The sequence below is a fragment of the Amphibalanus amphitrite genome, unplaced genomic scaffold (genome assembly GCF_019059575.1).
Source record: "Amphibalanus amphitrite isolate SeventyFive unplaced genomic scaffold, NRLGWU_Aamphi_draft 000246F_arrow, whole genome shotgun sequence".
Lineage (NCBI taxonomy): Eukaryota > Metazoa > Arthropoda > Thecostraca > Balanomorpha > Balanidae > Amphibalanus > Amphibalanus amphitrite.
The window spans coordinates 51,906-69,036 of NW_024881741.1; the positions used below are offsets into that span (position 1 = coordinate 51,906).

The 17,131-nt window shown below is 47.9% G+C and overlaps 1 protein-coding gene across 2 annotated transcripts; it reads right to left on the reverse strand.

Moving 5' to 3' along the window:
- Positions 1 to 5,132: 5,132 nt before the first annotated feature.
- On the reverse strand, positions 5,133 to 15,449 carry LOC122386317 (centromere protein V-like). 2 transcript variants are annotated; one of them, XM_043375391.1, is made up of 5 exons: positions 15,158 to 15,449; positions 8,250 to 8,493; positions 7,052 to 7,149; positions 6,479 to 6,660; positions 5,133 to 5,354 (listed from the first exon to the last, which is right to left on the reverse strand). In XM_043375391.1, the coding sequence occupies exons 2-5, from the start codon at positions 8,268 to 8,270 to the stop codon at positions 5,257 to 5,259; spliced, it is 399 nt and encodes a 132-aa protein (XP_043231326.1). In that variant the 5' UTR covers positions 8,271 to 8,493; positions 15,158 to 15,449; the 3' UTR covers positions 5,133 to 5,256. The 2 variants fall into 2 exon arrangements, with proteins under 2 accessions (XP_043231326.1, XP_043231325.1); XM_043375390.1 differs by lacking the exon at positions 8,250 to 8,493 and having other exon boundaries at positions 15,158 to 15,382.
- Positions 15,450 to 17,131: the final 1,682 nt, after the last annotated feature.

The window sequence follows — 17,131 nt, forward strand, 5'->3', positions numbered from 1 at the left end:
GACGGCCTGCCGCTGGTCGCCGACGCCGCCGTCGACTATTACGACGTGTACGACGACCGTCAGAACCTGACCGCCGAGACCCAGACGCCCTTCTGGGACGACCCCAGCTGTGTGGAAGAAGGATACTGCGCGTCAGAATGCGCAGCAGAGGCGGCCGGCCAGTTCTGCGCGGGGGACGCCCACTGCAATGTGAAACTGAAGCCACCAGGTGGATACCAGTGCGTGGGACGTGTTTGTCAGCCCGCTCCCAACTTTTGGGAGCTGAGACCTGGCCTGGCGCTCCCCCGCTGGCAGCTCTGGAGAATGGACTGGCGCGTCTGGACTTGGAAGAGACTGAAGCCGGGAACTTGCAGCCTGGACATCAGCGTGAAACTCGGTGGTGGGGCAGAGATAAGCATCGTCCCCACGTGGTCTGACGACCGTGACGGTATCAGGCTTTCCTTTCGTTTCACTTATGCGAAAACCGACTTGTTTTACAAAGACGCCTCTGGGAATACCAAGTGGCTGGCACAGGACGCCACCACGCCAGACGTGGTGAACTCAGAAACCTTCACTCGGCTGAAGATATCCTGGTGCGAGGGACTGATGACAATCGGGCCTGAAGGCAATCCCACCATGGTCACCGGCCAAGCAGCCATCACCCAACCCATAGACTTTGTCAAAGCCTACAGTGACAATGCTCCTTCCTGGATGTACGTGGACTCTGGCGTGGCGGACCCATGGCTGTTCGAGGACTCTGGTGTGGCTGAGGATGCCGTCATGGACATCGCCCCTGAAGCCTACGTCTACCGCAACATCACAGTCACGAGCGACGTCACCGTCAAGTACGACTGTATGGCGCAGACGGACTGCTCTGTGGCGCTGCAGGGAGACGCCGCTACGCCGAGCATCCTCGTCATCTACGTCGGCCTGTCGAAGGACAAATCTCTTCTGCTCTACTTCGGCGACATCAACACCGTTTCGCAGACAGTGAACACGGGCCCTGTGCTCAGCAGCACGGAGTACAACACATTCACCGTTCGCTACAACAACGGCCAAGTCACAATCCACCGCAACGACGCGGCGAACCCGATATACTCGGTAAATGCACCGCATCTCATCACAGTCAAAGCCGTCGGCATCGGAGGCTGCTGCTCTCGCAAGTACGTCCGCGTGGCCCGCTACGACCCGGCCTGGAGGACCGACACCTGGCTGACCGAGGGACGCGGGTACAGCAACGGCGACACTTTGGAATAGTGTGCCCTGTACGGTCTCTCTTGAAAATACCACACCACGGTGCGGCGGTACCATCGAACCCGACCAAGAAGGAGCTACTGAGGATGTCAGAGAGACGGTACTTCCTTTTCTAAAAGGTTGCGGTATTTTAAAGAGAGACTGTATGTGTACACTGTACAGCAATGCCATCCTTTGCTGACTTGAAATACGAAAATTTGAGTATGTTTTTGCAAAGGTCTCAGTTACCTATATTTTCGGACCTCAGTCAATAAGCTTTGATCGTCTTATGGAAACTTGGCAAAAAAATAGGCTCTACAGAGCCCCCTCCCGTTTTTCAGTAATATCTTCTAAACCGTTTGACGGATGAACACGAAACTTGCGGTATTCTTGGCGGTATCAATTTGACACATTGTGTTAAAATTGCAACTTTCTAGCTACCATAGTTTGGCCGGAAATGACGTCAGAGTGACGTCATGTCGGCCGCTTTTGATGCAAAATATTGAATTACGGCAAACGCTCTCAAGAGCTTATTTTAAAGCTGGATCCAATTTCTTTGCATTGGTGGTCTACAAATACACGTAGCTATCAAACTGCTATCTCGAATGTTCAAAATTCGGAAAATTTAGAAAAAATATGTTTTACAATTACAAAAAAATATTGTTTTTTATTTTTTCAAAAAGTTTTTGATTTAAAACTTGGAGTATATGTGATAGAACACACACTGATAAATTACTCTAGCAAGTTCTAACCCAATATCTTCAAAAATAGCCAAGTTATTAACATTATTGTCAAAATTTTACAATTTTATGTTTTTCAAAAACATTTCCAGTAGGTTTTTGACATCGTACAGCAAAATAAATGGCACCATCGTGTTCCTGAGCTCAAATTGCATATGATAGGCACCTTTTTTGTTGAAAAACTTCATTTTCAAAATTTGACCTCTGACCTGAAAGTGACCTGATCTCCAGTAAATTCAGCTGAAAATGACCTCAAATGACACAGACGACATTATTTTCAAAATGGACCATAAAACATGCGTCACGTGACCGATACATGATGTTCAATTTACGTGACCTAGGATGACCTAGCTTTGACCTGAAAGAAGTAAAAGTTCGGTACCCTCAGAGTATCTAAGGCATATATCAAGAAGTGCGTAAACCAAAAATGAGCCTGATCGGACTTGTCAGCCGGCGGCCAGTGCCTAAATTTTGAACAAGCAAAAATGCCGATAATTTTTACTTTGACCTGACCTGTGACGTCATCGGTGACCTCGAGTTCAATGAAAATAGGTTACGCTCGACAGTTTTTCTAGGGTTATCAGACACCGTTTCAATTTTGACGATCGGCCCAGTAGTTTCAGAGATAGGAGGGGGGAGGTCTCTGGAGAGCCCCCCTCCCTCAATCACTTGCGTATGGTAAATACCCCAGTCATGCGCGGATTAAGAGCCGTGTCATTTTCACGGGCATATTTGCGATGTGCGTGAAAATGGCATGTTTTGTAGATGCCACTCCCGGAAAATTAGAGTTGAAGCCTTCGTTGCTAGTTGATTCCTTCGTCGCTCATGTGCCTCCTTGACATCTATAAAAGACGTAATTCATTTCGATGTCGAAATGTATCACTTGCCTGCATCCTCCACTTTATCTAGTGAATACATAACATAGCATCAATGTCCGAAGGTCTGTGACATAAGTACGCTCGTTTCTTTCTGATTCAAGATGTTCAGTTTCTTTGCCTCTGCGGCTTTCTACGACAGTCTCTTCTAAAAGCATGACGAATGCGCAGCTTTTTCGGCTCCGCTCTCCCACGATGGCCCTGACGACGTCTTTGTTGGGATTGTTCCGGGCGGCTCACATGTGTTTGTAAACGTTGTTCGTAAGATCGTTGTATTTCAGATGTTCTTCTCTAGTGCCGAGATAGTCCGTTCCTGTTTTCTTCGGGTAGGCCTACATCATATTACAAATGGTGTCGGATCCATTTGGCTAGAGGGACGGTTAGGTGTCGGGCTACGCACATTCACGCATCAGAGTCTCTCTGTAAGCCTTCTTCGTATGTTCTACATCTCAATGCATTGTCGATGTTGATATTGATGGGTGTCTATTGTGTTGTCTTTGAGCCTTCAAGTGAGAAAACTATAGCCATAGTACCGGTAGATGTTAGAGGACCTTCCAAAACAGTTGCCACAGTAAAAGTCTCCTCCTTGCCTGGCGTGGCCACGTATAAAGTTTTTCAGCCAAGTGGTAGGTCCCTAGCGCTGAGGGGTACAGCAGCAGTAGGTCGCAGTCTTAAAGGGACCCTCCCACCTTCAAAAAAGTTAATGAATTGGCATGAAAGTGATGTCCCTTGGTTCAGAAAGAGCGAAAACGAATATCTACCAAATTTCACCGAAAAATATTCACTGGTTTTCAAGATATTAGGCTTTTACTTTTGTTTACTTTTTGGGATCTCCCCTGTTACTAGCGACTTTATTTGGAAGCAATAATTTGGCAGCCTTAAAGTGCGGCGGACGTTGCGCGCAAAGCAGCGTATACCACCACGTGTTAACGATGGTTTTAGTCTAAGATTTAAAAATCGTTAGATCTTCGCTGACGTCACAAATTCTAAGGGGGCATTCCAATGCATTAGCCCCTTAGAATCCGAAAACTGCAAGTTTGAAATTCCATATCTTCGAATTAAAGCATTTTTCGATGTTGTGAGTGCCCAAACCGGTATTTGCAGGCCATGGCCACCAATTTGGCTATCTCAACTCAAAACTAATGTTAAGGTGGGAGTGTCCCTTTAAAAGTACGATTTCTGATATAAGAGCAAGTGACATTTGCCCTTGCAGTGAGCTCAGCTCAACAATGCTCAGAGGAAATGCAACAACAACAAAATGTCCGAGTAGGAACTGACTGCATCAACCCTGCTTTTGCTCCGTTAGCTGGTTTGCCAGTTGCCACCATGTTCTTACCTAGCAGGGCACTAAAGAGTCTTACATAATTAGATATCAAATAATGTTCTCCCGTAAGGAGATTGGCTCTGTACCTATTTATACTTTTGGTGGCAGCACAGTACCCTCATCAGCACAAGTAGCGTCAAAACTGCAGCATGTTAAAAGTGGGTGTGTGCTATTTAGACGCGTGACAAAACGAATAAGACCATGTGCTGTGCAATAAACCATACACAATGTCAAACAATCATTGTTTTCTGTCAAACGCTGTACTGTAAGGAGATTCCCTTTATTCTCTGGCGACGCGTTCGAGCAGGCGAAGAAATAGTAACATAAATGAATGCTCAATGGTTGTTACATGTATAACTAGTACTACAACTGCGCTTTTTATTCGCAATCCTAAAGAAATATTATTTGCTAATGTTATTGTATTTAACCCTCAGGTTAGGTAATAAATCTCAAGTTAGAAAAAGTGGGTTAGAATTTCCGCACTTTGAAGGCAAGCTTGGATGGGAGATGCTGCACGTCATGTTCCGGCGCATAGTTCAGGCGGAATAATGTTCGCTGACAATTGGTTTGTATGATGGACGATGTGTTGGACTAGTGGACTTACGTATTTATTTGTAGATAAAGCTATTTTCTCACAACTGGAAATTTTTAAGAACAACTTTTCGGAGGGGCCAAAATGTGAGCAGCCAAAAAATCTAAACGTGTTTTAGAAATAAATATTTCAGCTAACATGTTGAAAACGTTTGTGATAAAAATAATGTCAAGGCTAGCACTTATGACATTCAAATAGGCGTGTAACCGTGTTTGCCTTTATTGGAGCGAAGATATAGGCAGAATAATCCTAAAAACTCTAGAATGATCCAATTCATTTGGTTTTGCTTGAGGGATCGTTGCATGTGCTTGTTATTGATTTCGCTCCGACCTTTTATATAACTACACATAATGACATAAGGTCATGAAAATGACTAAGCGAAGAGACAATTTATCACACCATATACCAATATATTAAATAAACATGGTTCAATTCACGATCACGATATTCGATGAGGCACAGGTCGGGAGGCAGCCCGGCGCGGCGGTGTTTTCGGCCGCTCGCCGGCGACCTTCACCTGGCGCGGGACGGTGGCGGCGACTTGCTGGCGTCTCGCCGCTCCGTCTTCACCTTTTTCATTGTTCCCGGGTCGAGGCAGTGAGGCATGACACCTGCCGAGCATAGGGGCGGCGCTCAGCTGACGGAAAACCTTGGACGGCGATACGCCCGACTGCTGAAGGGCACCCCGCTGCTCCCCGCCCCGCCCCCTCACTACGGCGGGGATATGGGGGATATGGAAGGGTGGGCCCAGCGACCGGATGTATGACGTGGCATGGCCTCTAAAAGCCGTTATCCCACTACCCCATATACCCACGCAGTCTGTGTCTCTCAGTGAAACAATAGCTTGGTCATTATTCGTTGCAGAGTGCAGACACGAGTTATGACGTTCTTCAGTTGGACACTGGTGCGTCGGTGACCCGTGCTTCCCGTAACCTGCAGGGCATGGCCGGGCGCCGGCCGTGTGAATAGATGGGCTGGCAACCCCCCCCCCCCCCTCTATCAACACCGCACGCTGATAAACTGAGTCGTAAGGGGAGGAGCAATAGTGCACAGAGCAATAAACTCGGAATACGGCCAACACATGTTCGGGAGATATGGTCAAATCGTGCCGTCCATAGCGCTGTAACTCAGCAGAACTATCAATTCCATCGATTTCTGCAGAGGCCAAGGACGTACTGAGTGTTTCCGGACGAACTTTCTCATAGCTCTTGGAACATTTTACCGAAATGATAGAGATTCCTTTGTGTCAGCATGCATTGTTTCCTTGTGCATATGTGCATGTGTCAGCATGCATTGTTACAAAAAAAACGTCATCGTAAGGGCCCCGCTGTCAGATGAACGTCATGGGACCACCGCTGTAACATAAAACAAGGCATATTGGACCGCTGCTGTCACGCAAAACACGACACATTGGTCCACCGCTGTCACACAAACACTGTCACAGAAAATTGACTGTCACAGAAAACCGTATACATACCTGGGACCGCCACTGTCACAGAAAACCTAATACATTGGCTGTCACAGGAAACCGTATACCTACAATTGGACCGTCGCTGTCACAGGAAACCCAATGCATTGGACCGTCGCTGTCACAGAAAGCTAAACACATTGGACCGCCTGTGCAACAGCACCGTTTAGCTTGTGCCCGTTTAGCGAAGAAAATCTACCTTTCGCCGACCTCGGACCATTCACTGACCACAGATAGACTAGGAACCGCGGACCACGGACCACTCACCGACCACGTCGTTGTCTCCGCCGGCCGGTATGAAGAAGCTCTGTACGCCGCACGTGCTGCAGAAGCTGTGTCGGGCGCTGCCGGCGCCGAAGGTGCTCAGGTGACCGTGACCCTGCACCAGCCGAAACTGGTCTGCCGGCACGGGGAAGTAGCGAGACTGGCGCTTGGAGCACGACTCGCAGCTGCCGACAGGGCGGGGGAGGGAGGTCAGAGGACAGTCCCTCTGTCCTAGCAGCGCTACAGAGGGCGAGCTGGCAGGATAGAGGGGTGAGCTATAGTAGTAGGACGGATAGCGATGGCAATCCATGTCCGACAGCAACGACAGCAGAAACCACCTACTGCGCGTGTGGAAATGTGTACGGAAATGCCGTTTGATGTAAGCATTTTCTTCCGTAAAGAACCCTATTTTCGATTTTTTTTTTTGCCTCCTACTTGAAATGTAGATAGTAGTGGCAGTGACCTGTGACCTCACCTGCACTCAATGGCAGTAACCTGTGACCTCACCTGCACTCCATGGCAGTGACCTGTGACCTCACCTGCACCCAATGTCAGTGACCTGTGATGTGACCTCACCTGCACTCGATGGCAGTGACCTGGGTTGGCGCGATGACCTCGTACCGCACCTGGCCGCAGTCGCAGCCTCCTTTGTGCTTCCTTTTGCCCTCCGCATCCTGAGAAAGGCCGTGAATGAGTGATCTTGTTGCCTACTTACATTGCCACGTAGCCTTAATACATCCAGGAAGCAATAGACACTCGTGATATTTTGCTATGTTATTAGCACTAACTGCCAAAGATGCATCTCACAACCATTACTTTCAGTATATTTTCATACCGCTGTTGGCAATAAGTTTCATGACAAAGGTTTCGTTTCGTTCCCTAGCATGTATTGGTGAATTTAATTAAGTCGCATGCTGGCCAGTGATCAGGCAGTGCACACGTCGAGGCCACGTAGCGGTCTCACCCAACCATGGCCGGTACGACCCTGAACAAACGTCCAAAGTGCCACACCCATGCATAATAAGGTCAGACTTGTGCCGGAACCGATCGTTCCCTAAACAGATTCTCACGTGAGAACTGACAGCGAAAAGGGCAGCGATGTCAATGTTAGCCCGATCTATATTTTGCCTATATGAAGCCATGGATTTTTTAGAGGTATAGCGCCATAACATGAACACGTTTAGAGGTATCATTCATTCATTTCGGTGCGTAATACAAGCCGACAAGGCCGGGCTTACCAACGTTCGAAGACATTCAATGTGAAAAAGGTAAGAAGAGATGATTTTAGTAAGCCGTTACACAGGTAGGTATAAGAAGTTATAGCCTCCCAACAGAAAATCGCCGGCGGCGGATATTTTTGTTCTCAATAATCGCCCAACAGCGCAAAAATATCGTTGATGTTTAAAAAAAGATCTCAATTAAAGCTAGCTGAAAAAGTGACCTACACAGCGGCTATTTTGTTCGCGTGGCGGGCGATACTCGTGGGCTGTCCTATGTGACACATGACCTGTGGTGAGCTGACCTGTGATATGACCCAAACGTTAACAGACCCAAGTTCTTAAACATTTTCGGGTTCTTTCAAACACCCCGCACAGCGTTTGTCGCTATAGGCATGTGACCTATTAGCTCGATCTTCAACCCTCGCCGTCCGAAAAACTGCAAACAAGTTAGCACCTCTGATTCCTGAAAAATGTCCATTCCAAAAATTCACCACAGCGTCAACACTTTGTCTGGGACAGCAGACAGGATAGGTGTAATTTCCCATACGCCGTACCTGGAATATGTTGTAGTGCATTTCGCCGATGTGATCGCGGCCTTTTCTGATCCGAATTCAGCCCTCGCTGGCTCTGACTCGAGCTCTGGTTCCGACTCTGACTCGCTCGGTGGGTGCTGACTCCGACTCCCTGCTGGTCGGCTCCGCACGCGCCCTGTCAGACGGCTCGTCTGATCTCAGCGCAGCCGGGGAGTCCCTATTGTCTTGCAGCAGACAGCAGCGCCCCTAGCGGCCAGACGGACAACTACAGGAAGCAGCGATCATAGGTTAGCCTTGGGCTATCCGCACTGGGCACTCCGTTGTCACCTAAGGTCTGTTAGTCATGCTCTAATTGATGAGTGTGACTGGCTTTTGAAGTTGCCACGGTCCTATACCGTTGATAACGCTTCCGTGTTCCATGTTTCCTCAATCCCCATGGGCCATGGTCACAACTCAGGGCGTCATGTCACGTCGCCTCCCGGGTTCCCACTCACAGACCATAGTGTAGGTAGGTACTGGGGAATGTGAACACACCTAAACATCCATCCTCACCAGCCTCAGAACAGTCCTAATCGCATCCCTCCTCACATTGGCGGTCAGACCTATAAACCGGCGCGGCGGTGGGGGCAGCTCCTCGTTGGACTCTCTCTGGGGTGGCAGGGTGTGGGCTGTCCCATCGGGACATTGCCGGCCCATCAGAGCGGTCTCTGCCGCTGCGGCGCCCACCCCACCGTCGGCGGTCCGCACGGTCAGACGTCTACACCCTATTCTACCATCCCCAATCTCAGCAATGGCCTTTCCATGCCGAAACGGCTTCCTTCCATCATTAAAAACAATGCCATATATTGCATACATCAACAATTATAATTGTAATTTGTATACCGTAGGTAGGAGGGAGTGGGGTAAACTGTCCGATAGGAGAACTTGGTCGTCCCAGTCTGCGCGATGGCGGACAAAAATACCTAAACGTGAATGAAATAAACGCCTTAGCTCATTGACATGCATGATTCATTGTTAGGTCTAGGCCTATCTCAGGCTAACCTACACTGTGTTTAGTTAACATCTAACACTCTGATGATAAACCCAAGTTTCTAGGTCATTCGTCCGTAGGATGCCAAATTTCAAATTTGTGATCATCGTCATTATTTTTTTCTATTAAATGCAGGAAAATTTTCCATGTGCATCACTTACACCGGTGGTCATGGGTGGGTGGGTGGGTACTGGGTAGGTACAGACCTCGATCAGTCTGCAGGTTCTGGGTATATTCGTGAAAAAATTTAGCGGCTGCATTAAGTGTTTGACCTTCCCTTCCGGTCAACTTGTGCCTCTAATTGTCAGAATATTCACTGGACATTCCAGTCGTCTGGTGTGCTAAAATAAATATTATGAATTTCGATGCCTACACACTCGCTTGTGTATATGACCATTGCGATAAACAGGAACCTTCCCAGACCCCCATCTCGGCTGTGAATTCCACCATCTGCGCTAAATATAAGCCCGAATGTCCATCTCGTGGGCAAGAGTTTTCCTGGGCCTTCCATACGGAGTAGGTGGGCAGTCTGGGCACTGACTACTGAGCCACTGACAGGCACAGGACATCCAGTGGCTCTCACACTGACGGGCGTCATGCGCAGATGGCTCGCTCCCGTCCTCCCTGCACTGCTGCTGCTAGCTGTCCATGTGCCGCCGTCCGCCGCTGAGCTACAGCCGACAGCTGCTGACCAGCTGCCCTCAGCTGCTGACCTGCAGCCGACAGCTGCTGACCAGCTGGCGGCGCTGCTCGGCCCGGTGGTGGAGGCCGCCGTGTCGCGCGCGATGCAGGGCGGTGCTGACGCCGGCCAGAGGGCTCTGGTCGAGCTCGGTCGACTGGAGGGTCGGCTGGACGCCGCCGTACACGGCCTGGCCGAGCTGCAGCTGCAGTTCGGACGGCTGGAGGGGCGACTGGAGGCCGCGGCCGACCAGAACGTCACCTGCCAGTGTCCTCCTCAGCAGCACGTGAAGACGGAGGAGCTGCACCCGGTGACGGAGGAGCAGGAGCCCTCCTGTGAGACCAGTCCCGTGCCGCTCCTGCCAGGACTTGGACCGTATTGGGAGCCCGAGAGACGCACCTGCGCCCGCTCCTGTCTGCAGCTGCGCGACCAGGGCGGCTCTCCTCGGGACGGCGTCTACTGGTTCACCGGGATGCCGGTGCCGGTGCTGTGCGACTTCAGCCACGACGGCGGCGGCTGGACGCTGCTGCTGACGGTCGCCGCGAGGGACGGCTGGAGCCCACTCAGCGTTCTGCGGCGCAGCGAGCGGTCGCCGTCTCTGACTTCCAATTACGCCATCCTGGCCAGGGCGGACGCCATCCGAGACCTGGGCACCGGCACCCGGTTCGCCTACCGGATCGAGGCGCAGGCGGAGACGGGCCGCCGGCGCTGGGGCGGCGTCTGGCTCGCTCCGCGCGGCTACAGCTTCGTCCACGAGGCGCCGACGCAGACCAGCGTCAGCCGAGCGGCCAAGTTCGACAACTGGGAGTACAAGGACACCGGCATTGAGCAGAGGATGCCCTGGCTGAACCTGGGGGCCGGGTCCGCTGTTCTGACCACCTCTGCGTCTGCCACCACCCAGTGGTACGGGACGCTGGTGACGCATGAAACCAACACAGGGTATACGTTCAGTCCCTGGATTTACGAGCAGGCCGTCCAGTCGGGAAGAGTTCTGTACTGGATCAGGGAGGAGATGTTGTGAGGCGTGAGCAGTAGCGTTTTGATGCTTATTTATAGGACTAGCATAATTGCAATTTGCGGAATGTGTGCATACTTACAAGGTGTTTCACAATAAATGTTACTTTTGAATAGCTTATAGGAAGATCTTACTAGTTCGTAAGAGCGTTAATTTAATATTCATTTTGCTGCAAATTTATTCCGGTTTTTAGTCCTTATTTTTTTTTTTTTACAAACCGTCAACGGTTCCATCTGTATGGATGGGTAATGCCAACACCGTCAGAACGGGTCAATTCGCCGTGTACAGACGATGCGGCGGTCTGGGTGGTCATGCAGTACGGCGCTTTGTGGAGTCATTGTGTCAAAATATGAACTTCATAGCTACCACAGGTCGGCCGGAAATGTACTGTCAGAGTAACTTCATGTTCGGCCGATTTCGACGCGCAAAACATTGAACTACGGCAATTGCTCTCAAGAGCTCTGCTTTTAGCTAAATCCAAGTTTTTTGCCTGAGAGGACTCCGAATACACTGCGCTATCAAACTGCTATCTCGGATTTGCAAAATTTTGAACATTTTAAGAATAAGGTACGGCCCTCCAGCAAAAGAGTGGTTGGTTAGTCTATATGTGCTTTTGGTGTAATGACTTTAAATGACAAGGACACTCCTGTAAAATGACTCAATAGAAATGAGAAGGTTCGTGCACACATTTCGGCAGTGGTTTTCAACAGCCATTAGATGTAGGTATTCATCAATGTAGATCGATTATTGTGATGTTGGCAACCAACCACTTAACCCGCGCCCTGGTGGGGGGGCTATTTTTGCCCCCCCCCCTTCAGACTTTTCGATATATCTCCAGAACCGCTGCGCCGATCGTCACCAAACTTTCAGTACCCTCCCGGACATCAATTTTACACATTGTGACCAAAATTTTTCCAAAGGCTATGGTAGGTTGGCCGGAAATGACGTCAGAGTGACGTCATGTTCTGCCGTTTTCGACCCAAAAAAGGGTTTCGCGGGAAGAGCTGTCAAGCCTATAGCTTTGCAAATACAGAAAAATGATAGCACATAAAAGCTTTATGTTTTTCTTCAAATCACTTTTTCAGTACGTATTTGACATTGTACAGCTATATGAATAGCACCATCGTGCTACTGAGCTCAAACTGCATCTGATATATTCAAGGGTGATTTTTTTTAACTGTTAAAAAGTAAGCGTCAATGGTGGTCCCTAAATCGAAAAATCTTGTGCAAAAAAAGCAATGCACGTGATAGATAAATCTGGCACATTTTGTATGGTGTCATGATTTGTCCCTTTTAACCCTCGCCCATGTAGGGGGGGGGTTGGTGCAACCCCCCCCCCCCCTGAGGTTTTTCTTAGCTACACGCCGAACCGTTTCAGATAGCCTGCTCAAATTTTCAGTACCCTTTGGGGCATCCTTTGCGCAACTTTTGGTAAAAATTTTTGTCAAGGTCATGTCAGGTCACGGAGTTATGACGTCATAAAGGGAACAACCTCCGGCCAAATTTACGCTAAATTGGAGATTGCTTCACATTGCACAGTGGGGATTTTTCCGATCTAGCACGTATTTATTCGTAGAGGGCAAACCAAAATTAGAATTGTAGCCAGATTGTGCACAGATGTTGGCTGGTGTGTCCTGGTGAGAATTTTACCTGTAAATGTGCATAATCAACATAGTATAGGGGGTTCAATTGGACCCCCCGCTCAGCAGTTTGGCCCCTGATCAAGCTAGAGCTTCGCGGAAAAGTCAAGCGTGCTGCCTATGACGAAATGAGGCCGAATATATCCAATTTCAAAGTCCAAGGTCATAAGCTGACTTTCCAAGTCAGTTTAATGACCCAACTAAAGTTGGGAAATCGAGACCTCTTGAAACTTCGCAAAGTTAGGGTGTTACGGGGTATTTTGAGGTGCTGATCACGAATTTCATGTTAGTTTTGATCACAGACGATGTCTTTATGCATTTAGGCCAGGTCGGGTCAGGTCAGGTTAGATCAACCAGTAGGCGTCCTGCCGGCCATCCATAGTAGGTGTCATCTACTACTGATAGCTTCGTAACATGGTACGAAAGCACCAGAACTACTTCGTAAATATTCAAATGACTGCTAAAATCGAAATCAGCACCAAAAACTACCCTAGAAACAAGTAAAACTCGAAAAAGTGAACCAAGGTCATCAAAAGGTCAATGACCTTGACTTGACCTTCACGTGACCTTGACACCCACCATTATGCATGACACCAACATCATTTCACATATTTGAACGTTTAAAACCACAAAAAGACTGGAAACCGCGGATAATGTGAGCTGGCATACGCCGAATCGCGATTCCGGCCAAACATGGTCTCGAGAAATATGCCACAGGTCAAAGGTCAGCTGGGTCAGAGTCATGAAATTTTTAGGTTAGATGTAAAATTGATGATCTTGAGGGCACCGAAAGTTTCGGCGCGATCGGCCGCTTTTTGCGCGAGTAATTTGCGGAAAACCATGGGGTTTTATCCGACCCCTTCCCCCTCCCCCTCCCCACAAGTGCGATGGTTAATAAGGTTACGGTATGTATAATTTACGCTTGTCATCCTATTCCTAATGAATGTGTCTCAGAAAATATGCATCATATAAATCACGAAGTAAAATTATTCGCCTATGTCCGGAACAATATATTCCTGCCCGGGGCCGGGATGATTCAATAAATGTCACCGAGGTTTTTTAGCGAAAATTCCGAGGGCCGTTAGGCAGAGGTCAAAAAAACATATTTTGTGTCACCTACAAAATTTTTCAACCCCCTTTGTGTCCCCTGCCCCCGGACGACGGATAAGTGTTGCACTAGGGTGGTAAAATTTGAAAAATTATAGGATTTATTAGGCCAATGTTAATGTTAGTGTTGTCAATGTTAGTGTGGCCCTAAACCTGGATAATATATTATTACAGTGCCCCAAAATTTGTTGATTTGGGTGGAAAATACTGAGATTCAGATTCATTTGCCACTCTCACTCACCACCAATTTCTAAGAGCAATTAACCACTCTCAGCCAAGAACACCTTGCTACCTCAAAAGGCAGTTCAGGTGTGGTGGACTTAGACAGGTGGGCAGGTGTGGTGGACTGAGTTGTGTGGATACTTGGAGTTGGTTTATGATCATAGATACTCATGGATAAAAATAAATGCTTTTGATCTTTTCTCACTCTTTTTGTATCAAATCTAACCAGCAGTTTCCACCCTCTGCCCCTTTTTGGTGGATAATATCCCCCTCTTACACCCCAGCCAAAACTCAACTTTGGGACACTGAATGCATGTGTAACTAATCTTGTGCAGATGCATTTAAGAATTGCTGACATTCTATTTTACATTTCTCCATAATACATTTATATTTGTGTTCCATATGGTGAGATTTCACACCTGTTATGACATAACAAATAATAGGTGCCTATGTATAATACAATATACCTAGTCTACCTATGCAACATGTTGCAAAAGGTTCCTTTTCTACATCAATGCCACTAATTTTATTAAACTAAAATTATAATCATTAGGTTTTTTGGTACTAGCATACAATAAGCCAAAATAAAAAAGGTGTAGGTGCTAGGTAGGTGGGTTGTATGCTTTGGAGCTTGTCGGTTGGCAGGTTTAAGGTAAGGAAGTTGTAATTTGTAGGTACAGGTAGGTAGAAGGTAGATAGGCTGTAGGCTGGTAGGTAATAGTGAAAGGGTAGAAAGCAAGATTAGGTTAGGTAATGATGTTTTTCTTTCATTCAGACTTCTTAAACACTTAACGCAACAAGAGTAAAAGAGTAGAAGTCGGAATGAAGGAGAACAAGTAAGCCTGAACCAAACTTACATACCTACCTTCTAACCTACAACCTACCTACAACATACCAACACAAAACAGAAAACCTACCAGCCTACAACCTCCCAGCTTACAACCTACATACCAACCTACAACATTTTTTCGGAGTCCTTGGACTGGTATACTTTTACCAGCTAATGAAAATTGAAATTCCTGCTCTTCTAGGGCTGAACAAATTAAAATCAAAATGAAAGTTGTGTCAATATTAACACAAAACACCTATTCATTGACAGCTTTGGCAAGTGTTTCAAAATCAGGCATAAATCCAAACAGCCTTGCTTTTGATACCCACAGGGCTAGCGTTGTTACTTGTTATATCCAACTTACAAGTACCCAAACCAGCAAAATTAGACAACCCAAGATTCCTTACTTCCAGTGTTATGTCCTGCCTTGCTTAAAACAGAAAAAATCATAACCACAAAACAACTCAGCCTTCATCACGGCGCCAGTCCCTTTCTTGAAAGCATTCAAACTTGTTTGAAAATTGGACAAGCACTGAGCGCTACTCGCGAGAGTCCACTCCTGTTTTGTTACGTGTTCATGATCACAGTACACCTCTCGCCGAAGAGGCCCGCTCAAAATCTTTGATGCGTTGGCTCCTGGAGCCTACAAAATCCACAGTGAAGGCTCCCTGGCGGCTGGGGCGTCAGCTCAGCGTTGTCCCCCCGTGTCACCAGCATCCGATTGGTTCGCTCAGGGTTATTCTCGCCGCGGATTGGCTGGTTAGTCTGTTCGCTAGCAGTGTGCGCAAACGCCGTCAACAAATGCGATGCAGTGTGTTCACCATTTTCGTGACTTTGTCACCAAATGTCTCTGGTGCCTGCCAGCTTCTGTCGCCTACAATGTAAGCGAGTAGGAAGTTTTTTTGACCTCTGCCGTTAGGCCCGAGGTTCTTTTCGCTAAAAAAGCGAGAGGACATCTATTGAATTTCCGGCCTTAGGGCTGGAAGGTGTTTCCCATACCTGCCAAAAAGCTCACAAGTCACAACTATAATTGATAGTGACGTCAGCAGCCGTGTGGTTCAACGCGTTTAACCACACCCAAGATTCTTATAGATAATTACACACCCCTTGAACCACACGGCTGGCAATATTAAAGCACTGCATTAAACTTTGAAAAAAGTGGTACAGTGCACGTGCCATTAAAATGCCTGGATGTCTCGATTTAATCATGCAATGTAGCAGGTATGGGAAATACCTATATCGTGCTGTTTGCCCTAGCGCTCCTCGAGTGGGGTGTTAAGATACTCTAATGTGAATATTCCGTGTTCAGGCAAGTTTCGGCAGCCAAACTAGGCGTTGTCTTGTGCAGGAGAAAGTGGCGAATTCGATAGGATATATTTCGGAGTGGAAAAGTGTGGAGAACATTGTTGATTTCCTACATTTATTTAGAATACCATTCCTTCAATATGGTGTCTGTAAGGGTTTTTTGTAAAGGGCATTTTTGTGATCTTAGTAAGGTTGTGGCATACTTTCTGTTTGCCATTCCATTCCTAATAAAGTTGCCTTTCAGACGATATGCAACTTTAAGACCTCGCAAGATTAAAACCAACAGGACAGCACAATGAAATTGAGCTATACCTTTGGGCCTTGCTGAGCCCATTGAGTAGGGGAAGGTGGGGTAAGACGGCCCAGCGCGGCGGGGCAAGACGGACCACCAGCCCTTCGCTACTCGCGAGAGTCCACTCCTGTTTTGTTACGTGTTCATGATCACAGTACACCTCTCGCCGAAGAGGCCCGCTCAAAATCTTTGATGCGTTGGCTCCTGGAGCCTACAAAATCCACAGTGAAGGCTCCCTGGCGGCTGGGGCGTCAGCTCAGCGTTGTCCCCCCGTGTCACCAGCATCCGATTGGTTCGCTCAGGGTTATTCTCGCCGCGGATTGGCTGGTTAGTCTGTTCGCTAGCAGTGTGCGCAAACGCCGTCAACAAATGCGATGCAGTGTGTTCACCATTTTCGTGACTTTGTCACCAAATGTCTCTGGTGCCTGCCAGCTTCTGTCGCCTACAATGTAAGCGAGTAGGAAGTTTTTTTGACCTCTGCCGTTAGGCCCGAGGTTCTTTTCGCTAAAAAAGCGAGAGGACATCTATTGAATTTCCGGCCTTAGGGCTGGAAGGTGTTTCCCATACCTGCCAAAAAGCTCACAAGTCACAACTATAATTGATAGTGACGTCAGCAGCCGTGTGGTTCAACGCGTTTAACCACACCCAAGATTCTTATAGATAATTACACACCCCTTGAACCACACGGCTGGCAATATTAAAGCACTGCATTAAACTTTGAAAAAAGTGGTACAGTGCACGTGCCATTAAAATGCCTGGATGTCTCGATTTAATCATGCAATGT